Raw genomic sequence first — 11,241 nt, forward strand, 5'->3', positions numbered from 1 at the left:
ACAGACGCGCATTGACCAATAGGCATCCGAGCTCCCCGACAATGCCCCCAAGAATGTGATGACACAACATGACAAGACGCTGAGCGAAAGAACATACTAGGATTTTCAGCCATGCCCAAGATAACATACTAGGGTTTTCACCCGGAGCCCTGACAACAAGTCAGAGATCCACAATATTCATCCCCACATTCCTTTTTTTCTCTCATATTCAATTTCAAAATATACCTTTTTCAATTTGCATTTCCTAACTTCCAATTTATTTGAGCTAAACTCGTATTTATAACCCTACTCGAACGTGTCGATTTGTATTTCATCATTCTCACTCTTGTACTATTCTAGTACTACAAGACTGCAACTATGCATAATCCCTTTCTTTAGGAGGAAAACAAAACTAAAGCATGATGAGGTTGGGGTCTGCTCCTTGGCGGGCACGGCAAGGTACCATTTCGCTTTCGACATTTCAAAGTCAAAATTTGATCCATCGTTAATTAATTAAGTGAACAAAAGGCACATGCGTGATGCAACGTGGCAACGTTCTACTACTATATATTCTTCCCCAAAGGAGTGGAAGTGTCAGCCTGCTCTCACTTGATTGAGCACACTACACTTTTCTGCTCGCGCGCGACGCCGCGTGCGGACAGTCAGTCTGTTTCCATCCATCTCCAATGGCCGCCATCGCCACCAAGTGGACTTCCGGCCCTGTTCCGTTCACGGACGTCGACGACGGCACGGTGCCGAAGCGGCCAGCCAAGGAGGAGTTCGGGAGCCTCGTGGCAGCGCTGCCGCGCAAGAATCAGGCCGGCCTGGAGCTGCGCCTGTACCAGGGCTTCTGGCTGCCGGACCACTGGGTGGCGGGCACCGTCGTCTTCCAGCGGCGCTTCGTCCCACGCGCCGACGACGTGATCCTCGCCAGCTACCCCAAGTGCGGCACCACGTGGCTCAAGGCGCTGGCCTTCGCCACCATGACGCGCGACGCGTACCCGGCGCCGGCGCAGCACCCGCTCCTCCGCCTCAACCCGCACGACTGCATCCCGTTCCTGGACGAGATCTTCGCGGACGGGCAGGAGGCCAAGCTGGAGAGGCTCCCGTCGCCGCGCCTCATGAACACGCACATGCCGCACACCCTGCTCCCCGAGTCGGTCACCGGCGCGGACGTCGCCGGCTGTAAGGTCGTGTACGTCTGCAGGGACCCCAAGGACATGGTCGTGTCGCTGTGGCACTTCCTCCGGCGCCGGCAGCCGGACCTCCCGTTCGCGGAGCTGTTCGAGCACGTCTGCGACGGCGCCGTGGCCGTCGGCCCGATCTGGGACCACGTGCTCAGCTACTGGCGCGCGAGCCTCGCGCGGCCTGACAGGGTGCTCTTCCTCAGGTACGAAGACCTGCTGCTGGACACGGGCAAGCACGTGAGGCGGCTGGCGGAGTTCATGGGCCGGCCGTTCTCGCCCGCCGAGGAGGGCGCCGGCGCCGTGGAGGCGGTGGTGGAGCTGTGCAGCTTCGAGAAGATGAAGGGGCTGGAGGTGAACAAGAAGGGATCGGCGGGGGCGTACCACGCCATGCCCCGGGACTCTTTCTTCAGGAAAGGGGTCGCCGGCGACTGGGTGAACCACATGACGCCGGAGATGGCGACGCGGCTGGATGAGGTCGTCCGTGACAAGTTCCGCGGCACGGGGCTCGCGGCTCCGTGATCTGGACAATCTGCATGCGTGATTCGATTGTACTGTATGCTTGGCTGCTGGTGCCCGTTGATTTAGAATAAAGATGCTGTTCTCGGCACAATCACTGCTTACATCATCGAATAAAGGTTTAACTACGATTGTCGATTGCAACATTTTGACGATAAGTGACACGTTTGTTTCGTTCACCGAACTTGTCAGCATCAAAGGATTATTGGTGCACAAGCCCCACGGTTTTACTACCACCGGGGCCTGGGGCTGCTGCACCGTTGGGATCGCCTCGGTCTGCTCCAACGCCGCCACCGACGCGCCATTCTACTCCGACTGAAGACTACTCCCATCCGGCGTAGCGACCGTCACTTCTCCTCTGCTGACGGGCCCTAGACCACGGACGAGAATTCTCTCTCGAAGGCGATGCGGCCTCAGGCGGAGCCGTAATTTGGACTCACCGATAGGTACACCTTGCAATAAATCATTTTTTTCTTCTGGTACTCGTATTTGTTTTAGTTTAAATAACGTCGGAATTACAATTGGAAAAAATAATAATGATGTGCGTATGTCGGTGGGGGCGCTAAAACACATGGAGATGGACCGATTAAAGGTTTCTCCTAAGTGTTCAAGCCCCATGCCGTACCCTGAAACTGAGGAGGAGGAATCGGCGGCCACAAGTGGTCCGCTTCTCTCCCACTTGGTTGGTGCGGTAACTGAGGTTGGATTAGATGATGCACGACCAGGGTCTATGTTTTGTGACTTCACTGCGTCTTCGCGTAAGTCTGAATCTTATTCCAACCCAACCCGAGTTTCCACATGAGAGGCATGTTTTGGAATAGCAGAGGTCTTTCAGACTTGGCTAAACATAAAAACACGTCGGCGATTGTGTGCGAGAGCATGGGCTGGATTTTGTAGCAATTTCCGAGGCAGGTAAATGTGACTTCCGTGCACATGTCTTTGACCACCTATCTGGTGGTTTTGACTACACATGGCATTGTTTACCACCACGTGGAAGGTCCGGAGGAATCTTACTTGGGATACAGACAACAACCATGGAATTGTTATCTTTTTCGTTTGGTGAATTTCACATCAAATTCCATCTCCGAAACAGAGCTGATAATTTTACATGGAGTCTGGCCGCGGTCTATGGGGCTGTCCAAGATGAGAATAAATCCGCTTTCCTGCGGGAATTGGTGAACATGGCTAAGGATAATCCACACCCAATGCTTATTGGAGGCGACTTTAATATCCTTAGGTACCAGGAAGAGAAAAATAACGATCGTTTTGACACTCAATGGCCTTTCTTATTCAACGCTGTGATTGCCAGTTTGAATCTTGGGGAAGCCAGTATGTCGGGGCGACAATTCACTTGGGCCAATAATCGTCCGGTGCCGACATACGAGAAACTCGATCGGGTACTCATGGATATCAAATGGGAACTAAAATTCCCTCTGGTAATAGTGCGTTCCCTAGAGCGTATTGAGACACTTTCGGACCATGCACCCATCATTCTTGAGTCTAACTCTGCTAGTCCTCCCACTGCTCGCCGCCCATTCAAATTCGAATTGGGATGGTTACAACGTGATGGCTTTGCAAATATGGTTAAGAATGTATGGGAGAGGCCCGCCGTTGGTCGCACACTAATTCAGAGATGGAACTTCAAAATTCGAGCCGCAAGGCAGTTCCTAACTGGATGGGCGAAACACACCAGTGGCATATATAGAAAAGAAAATCAACGTCTTTCCACTATTATTGATGACCTCGACAAAATCACAGAGACTCGCACTTTGTCTCAACATGAGATTGACATAAAAAATCAATCCAATGAGCAAATGGCACGTCTATTGCGAGAAGAGGAACTCAAGTGGTATCGAAGATCCGGCGCCCAATTCATTCTCGAGGGAGATAGCAATACACGTTATTTCCAATTGGTTGCCAATGGGCGACACCGAAAAAGTGTATTTTTAGTCTCGAATAGGATGAGGGACGGATCAAAGGCCAAGAAGAGCTTAAGCGTTATATAACAAAATACTACAAGTCTCTATTTGGGGCTCCAGATGAAGGGAACTTCAGTCTCGATGAGACCCGAATAGATGATATTCCACAAGTCACGACTAAAGAGAATGATATCCTGACGGCACCTTTCTCTAAAGAGGAGGTGAGAGCTGCGGCGTTTCAAATGGAACACAATAAAGCTCCAGGACATGATGGATTCCCCGCAGAGTTCTATCAGAACTTCTGGGATGTCATCAAGACTGACCTAATGGAGTTGTTCAATTATCTTCATGCCGGCCAACTTGACCTATCCAGGATAAATTTTGGAGAGATTGTTTTGTTGCCCAAGACAAAGGAGGCTGTACGGATCCAACAATAGATACCGATATGCCTCCTTAATGTCAGCTTCAAAATATTCACCAAAGTAGCGACTAATAGGCTCAATGTGGTTGCTGAAGGAAATATGCCCTAGAGGAAATAATAAAGTTGTTATTTATATTTCCTTATATCATGATAAATGTTTATTATTCATGCTAGAATTGTATTAACCGGAAACTTAGTACATGTGTGAATACATAGATAAAATAGAGTGTCCCTAGTATGCCTCTACTTGACTAGCTCGTTAATCAAAGATGGTTAAGTTTCCTGACCATGGACATGTGTTGTCATTTGATGAACGGGATCACATCATTAGAGAATGATGTGATGGACAAGACCCATCCGTTAGCTTAGCATTATGATTGTTAAGTTTTATTGCTATTGCTTTCCTCATGACTTATACATGTTCCTCTGACTATGACATTATGCAACTCCCGAATACCGGAGGAACACCTTGTGTGCTATCAAACGTCACAACGTAACTGAGTGATTATAAAGATGCTCTATAGGTGTCTCCGAAAGTGTTTGTTGGGTTGGCATAGATCGAGATTAGGATTTGTCACTCCATGTATCGGATAGGTATCTCTGGGCCCTCTCGTTAATGCACATCACTATAAGCTTTGCAAGCAATGTGACTAATGAGTTAGTTGCGGGATGATGCATTACGGAACAAGTAAAGAGACTTGCCGATAACGAGATTGAACTAGGTATGATGATACCGACGATCTAATCTCGGGCAAGTAACATACCGATGACAAATGGAACAACGTACGTTGTTATGCGATTTGACCGATAAAGATCTTCGTAGAATATGTAGGAGCCAATATGAGCATCCAGGTTCCGCTATTGGTTATTGACCGGAGATGTGTCTCGGTCATGTCTACATAGTTCTCGAACCCGTAGGGTCCGCACGCTTAACGTTCGATGACGATTTGTATTATGAGTTATGTGATTTGATGACCGAAGTTTGTTCGGAGTCCCGGATGAGATCACAGACATGACGAGGAGCCTCGAAATGGTCGAGAGGTAAAGATTCATACATTGGAAGGCTATATTCGAACATCGGAAAGATTCCGAGTGATTCGGGTATTTTTCGAAGTATCGGGGAGTTACGAGAATTCACCGGGAGAAGTAATGGGCCTTATTGGGCCATACGGGAAAGGAGGAGGCATACCAAAGGGGAGGTGGTGCCCCACCATGGGTCTGAATTGGACTAGGGGAAGGGGGCGGCGCCCCCCTTGCCCTTTCCTACTCCCTCTCTCTTTCCCCCTTTCCTTCTCTCCTACTCCGAAAAGGAAAAAAGATTCCTACTAGGAGAAGTCCTAGTAGGACTCCATACTCTTGGCGCGCCCCCTAGGCCGGCCGCCTCCTCCCTCCCTCCTTTATATACGGGGGAGGGGAGCACCCCAAAGACACACAAGTTTCTCTTAGCCTCGTGCGGTGCCCCCCTCCATAGTTACACACCTCAGTCATATCGTCGTAGTGCTTAGGCGAAGCCCTGCGCCGGTAACTTCATCATCAGCGGCACCACGCCGTTGTGCTAACGGAACTCTCCCTCGTCCTCAACTGGATCAAGAGCTCGATGGACGTCATTATGCTGAACGTGTGCTGAATACGGAGGTGTCGTACGTTCGGTACTTGGATCGGTAGGATCGTGAAGACGTTCGACTACATCAACCGCGTTACTATACGCTTCCGCTTTCGGTCTACGAGGGTACGTGGACACACTCTCCCGTCTCGTTGCTATGCATCTCCTAGTTAGATCTTGCGTGATCGTAGGAAATATTTTGACATACTACGTTCCTCAACAGTGGCATTCGAGCCAGGTCTATGCGTAGATGTTATATGCACGAGTAGAACACAAAGAGTTGTGGACGATAATAGTCATATTGCTTACCAGCAACGTCTTACTTTGATTCAGCGGTATTGTTGGATGAAGCGGCCCGGACCGACATTACATGACTACGTTCATGAGACTGGTTCAACTGACGTGCTTCGCACACAGGTGGCTAGCGGGTGTTAGTTTCTCCAACTTTAGTTGAATCAAGTTTGACTACGCCCGGTCCTTGTTGAAGGTTAAAACAACACACTTGACGAAAAATCATTGTGGTTTTGATGCGTAGGTAAGAACGGTTCTTGCTAGAAGCCCGTAGCAGCCACGTAAAACTTGCAACAATAAAGTAGAGGACGTCTAACTTGTTTTGTAGGGCATGTTGTGATGTGATATGGTCAAGACGTGATGAGATATAAATTGTTGTATGAGATGATCATGTTTTGTAAAAGTTATCGGCAACTGGCAGAAGCCTTATGGTTGTCGCTTTATTGTATGAAATGCAATCGCCATGTAATTGCTTTACTTTATCACTAAGCGGTAGCGATAGTCGTAGAAGCAATAGTTGGCGAGACGACAACAACGCTATGATGGAGATCAAGGTGTCAAGCCGGTGACGGTGGAGATCATGACGGTGCTTTGGAGATGGAGATCAAAGGCACAAGATGATGATGGCCATATCATGTCACATAGTTTGATTGCATGTGATGCTTATATTTTATGTATCTTATTTTGCTTAGTACGGCGGTAGCATTATAAGATGACCCCTCACTAAATTTCAAGGTATAAGTGTTCTCCCTGAGTATGCACCGTTGCTACAGTTCGTCGTGCCGAGACACCACGTGATGATCGGGTGTGATAAGCTCTATGTTGACATACAACGGGTGCAAGCCAGTTTTGCACGCGCAGAATACTCGGGTTAAACTTGACGAGCCTAGCATATGCAGATATGGCCTCGGAACACTGGAGACCGAAAGGTCGAGCATGAATCATATAGTAGATATGATCAACATAGAGATGTTCACCATTGAAGACTACTCCATCTCACGTGATGATCGGACATGGTTTAGTTGATTTGGATCACACGACCATTTAGATGACTCGAGGGATGTCTATCTAAGTGGGAGTTCTTAAGTAATATGATTAATTGAACTTCAATTTATCATGAACTTAGTCCTGATAATATTTGCAAATTATGTTGTAGATCAATAGCTCGCGATGTAGCTCCCCGTTTATTTTTGATATGTTCCTAGATAAAAATAAGTTGAAAGATGTTAGTAGCAATGAAGCGGACTGGGTCCGTGATCTGAGGATTATCCTCATTGCTGCATAGAAGAATTATGTCCTTGATGCACCGCTAGGTGACAGACCTATTGCAGGAGTATATGCAAACGTTATGAATGTTTGGCCAGCTCGATATGATGGCTACTTGATAGTTTAGTGCACCATGCTTTACGGCTTAAAACCGGGACTTCAAAAAAATTTGGAACGTCATAGAGCATATAAGATGTTCCAAGAGTTGAAATTAGTATTTCAGACTCATGCCCGTGTCGAGAGGTATGAGACCTCTGACAATACTTTTCCTACAAGATGGAGGAGAATAGCTCAACCAGTGAGCATGTGCTCAAATTGTCTGGGTACTACAAATCGCTTAAATCAAGTGGGAGTTAATCTTCCAGATAAGATAGTGATTAACAGAGTTCTCTAGTCACTATCGCCAAGGTACTGGAACTTCGTGATGAACTATAACATGCAAGGGATGACGAAAATGATTCCTGAGCTCTTCGTGATGCTGAAATCAACAAAGGTAGAAATCAAGAAAGAGCCTCATTTGTTGATGGTTAACAAGACCACTAGTTTCAAGAAAAAGGGCAAGAAAAAGAGAGGGAACTTCAAGAAGAATGGCAAGCAAGTTGCCACTCCCATGAAGATGCCAAAAGCTAGACCTAAGCCTGAAACTGAGTGCTTCTACTGCAAAGGGAATGGCCACTGGAAGCGGAACTACCCCAAATACTTGGCAGATAAGAAGGATGGCAAAGTGAACAAAGGTATATTTGATATACATATTATTGATGTGTACTTTACTAGTGTTCATATATAGCAAAGCCTTGGTATTTGATACCAGTTCAGTTGCTAAGATTAGTAACACGAAACGGGAGTAGCAGAATGAACATAAACTAGTTAAGGATGAAGTGACGATGTGTGTTGGAAATGATTCCAAGGTTGATAAGATCACCATCACATACTCCCTCTACCTTCGGGATTAGTATTGGTACTAAATAAATGTTATTTGGTGTTTGCGTTGAGCATGAATATGATTGGATCATGTTTATTGCAATACGGTTATTCATTTAAGTCAGAAAATAATTGTTATTCTATTTACATGAATAAAACCTTCAATGGTCATACACCCAATGTGAATGGTTTATTGAATCTCGATTGTGTGATACACATATTCATAATATTGATGCCAAAAGATGCAAAGTTGATAATGATAGTGCAACATATTTGTGGCACTGCCGCTTAGGTCATATTGGTGTAAAGCGCATGAAGAAACTCCATGCCGATGGGCTTTTGGAATCACTTGATGCTTGCGAACCATACCTCATGGGCAAGATGACTAAGACTCCGTTCTGCGGAACAAAGGAGTGAGCAACTGACTTATTGGAAATAATACACACGATGTATGCGGTCTGATGAGTGTTGAGGCTCGCGGCGGGTATCGTTATTTTCTGACCTTCACAGATGATTTGAGCACATATGGGTATATCTACTTGATGAAACACAAGTCTGAAACATTTGAAAAGTTCAAAGAATTTCAGAGTGAAGTGAAAAATCATCGTAACAAGAAAATAAAGTTTCTGCGATCTGATTGAGGAGGCGAATATTTGAGTTACGAGTTTGGTCTTCATTTAAAACAATGTGGAATAGTTTCGCAACTCACGCCATGTGGAACACCACAGCATAATGGTGTGTCCGAACGTCGTAACCGTACTTTATTAGATATGGTGCTATCTATGATGTCTCTTACCGATTTACCTCTATCATTTTGGGGTTATGCATTAGAGACATATGCATTCACTTTAAATAGGGCACCATCTAAATTCGTTGAGACGACACCGTATGAACTGTGGTTTGGCAAGAAACCTAAGCTGTCGTTTCTTAAAGTTTGGGGCTGCGATGCTTATGTGAAAAAGCTTCAACCTGATAAGCTCAAACCCAAATCGGAGAAATACGTCTTCATAGGATACCCAAAGGAAACTGTTGGGTAAACCTTCTATCACAGATCCAAAGGCAAGATATTCGTTGCTAAGAATGGATCCTTTCTAGAGAAGGAGTTTCTCTCGAAAGAAGTGAGTGGGAGAAAAGTAGAACTTGATGAGGTAATTGTACCTTCTGCTGAATTTGAAAGTGGTTCATCACAGAAATCAGTTCCAGTGATGCCTACACCCATTAGTGAGGAAGTTAATGATGATGATCATGAAACTTCAGATCAAGTTACTGCCGAACCTCGTAGGTCAACCAGAGTACGTTCCGCACCAGAGTGGTACGGTAATCCTATTCTGGAGGTCATGTTACTAGACCATGACGAACCTATGAACTATGAGGAAGCGATGATGAGCCCAGGTTCCGCGAAATGGCTTGAGGCCATGAAATCTGAGATGAGATCCATGTATGAGAACAAAGTATGGACTTTGGTTGACTTGCCCGATGATCGGCAATCCATTGAGAATAAATGGATCTTCAAGAGGAAGACATACACTGATGGTAGTGTTACTATCTACAAAGCTCGAATTGTCGCAAAAAGGTTTTCGACAAGTTCAAGGTGTTGACTACGATGAGATTTTCTCACTCATATCGATGCTTAAGTCTGTCCGAATCATGTTAGCAATTGCCGCATTTTATGAAATCTGGCAAACGGATATCAAAACTACATTCCTTAATGGATTTATTAAAGAAGAATTGTATGTGAGACAACCAGAAGGTTTTGTCAATCCTAAAGGTGCTGACAAAATGTGCAAGCTCCAGCGATCCATCTATGGACTGGTGCAAGCATCTCGGAGTTGGAATATACACTTTGATGAGTTGATCAAAGCATATAGTTTTATACAGACTTGCGGTGAAGCCTGTATTTACAAGAAAGTGAGTGGGAGCACTACAACCTTTCTCATAAGTATATGTGAATGACATATTGTTGATCGGAAATGATGTAGAATTTTCTGGAAAGCATAAAGGAGTATTTGAAAGGAGTTTTTTCAAAGAAAAACCTCGGTGAAGCTGCTTACATATTGGGCATCGAGATCTATAGAGATAGATCAAGATGCTTGATAAGATTTTTTAATGAGTATATACCTTGACAAGATTTTGAAGTAGTTCAAAATGGAACGGTCAAAGAAGAAGTTCTTGCCTGTGTTGCAAGGTGTGAAGTTGAGTAAGACTCAAAACCCGACCACGGTAGAAAATAGAGAAAGAATGAAAGCCATTCCCTATGCCTCAGCCATAGGTTCTATAAAGTATGCCATGCTGTATACCAGACCTATTGTGTACCTTGCCAAGAGTTTGGCAAGGGGGTATAATAGTGATCCAGGAGTAGATCACTGGACAGCGGTCAAAATTATCCTTAAAGGTCTAAGAAAATATTTCTCAGTTATGGAGGTGATAAAGAGTTTGTCGTAAAGAGTTATGTTGATGCAAACTTTGACACCGATCTGAATGACTCTAAGTCTCGATCTAGATACATATTGAAAGTGGGAGAAATTAGCTGGAGTAGCTCTGTGCAGAGCATTGTAGACATAGAAATTTGCAAAATACATAAGGATCTAAATGTTGCAGACCCGTAGGCTAAAATTTCTCTCACAAGCAAAACATGATCATACCTTATTACTCTTGGGTGTTAATCACATAGCGATGTGAACTAGATTATTGATTCTAGTAAACCCTTTGAGTGTTGGTCACATGGCGATGTGAACTATAGGTGTTAATCACATAAAGATGAGAACTATTGATGTTAAATCACATGGCGATGTGAACTAGATTATTGACTCTAGTGCAAGTGGGAGACTGAAGGAAATATGCCCTAGAGGTAATAATAAAAGTTGTTATTTATATTTCCTTATATCATGATAAATGTTTATTATTCATGCTAGAATTGTATTAACCGGAAACTTAGTACATGTGTGAATACATAGACAAAACATAGTGTCCCTAGTATGCCTCTACTTGACTAGCTCATTAATCAAAGATGGTTAAGTTTCCTGACCATGGACATGTGTTGTCATTTGATGAACGGGATCACATCATTAGAGAATGATGTGATAGACAAGACCCATCCGTTAGCTTAGCATTATGATCGTTAAGTTTTATTGCTATTGC

The 11,241-nt window shown here is 45.0% G+C and overlaps 1 protein-coding gene across 1 annotated transcript; it reads left to right on the forward strand.

The window, feature by feature from the left end:
• The first annotated feature begins 577 nt into the window (after positions 1-577).
• Positions 578-1,840, forward strand: LOC123052137 (flavonol 3-sulfotransferase). The gene has a single exon (XM_044475243.1). The coding sequence runs from the start codon at positions 666-668 to the stop codon at positions 1,683-1,685; it is 1,020 nt and encodes a 339-aa protein (XP_044331178.1). The 5' UTR covers positions 578-665; the 3' UTR covers positions 1,686-1,840.
• Positions 1,841-11,241: the final 9,401 nt, after the last annotated feature.

The sequence above is a fragment of the Triticum aestivum genome, chromosome 2D, assembly GCF_018294505.1.
Source record: "Triticum aestivum cultivar Chinese Spring chromosome 2D, IWGSC CS RefSeq v2.1, whole genome shotgun sequence".
Taxonomy (NCBI): Eukaryota; Viridiplantae; Streptophyta; class Magnoliopsida; order Poales; family Poaceae; genus Triticum; species Triticum aestivum.

Coding starts and splice junctions, on each gene's coding strand:
- LOC123052137 (XM_044475243.1), top strand. CDS start 666: ATGGCCGCCATCGCCACCAAGTGGACTTCCGGCCCTGTTCCGTTCACG.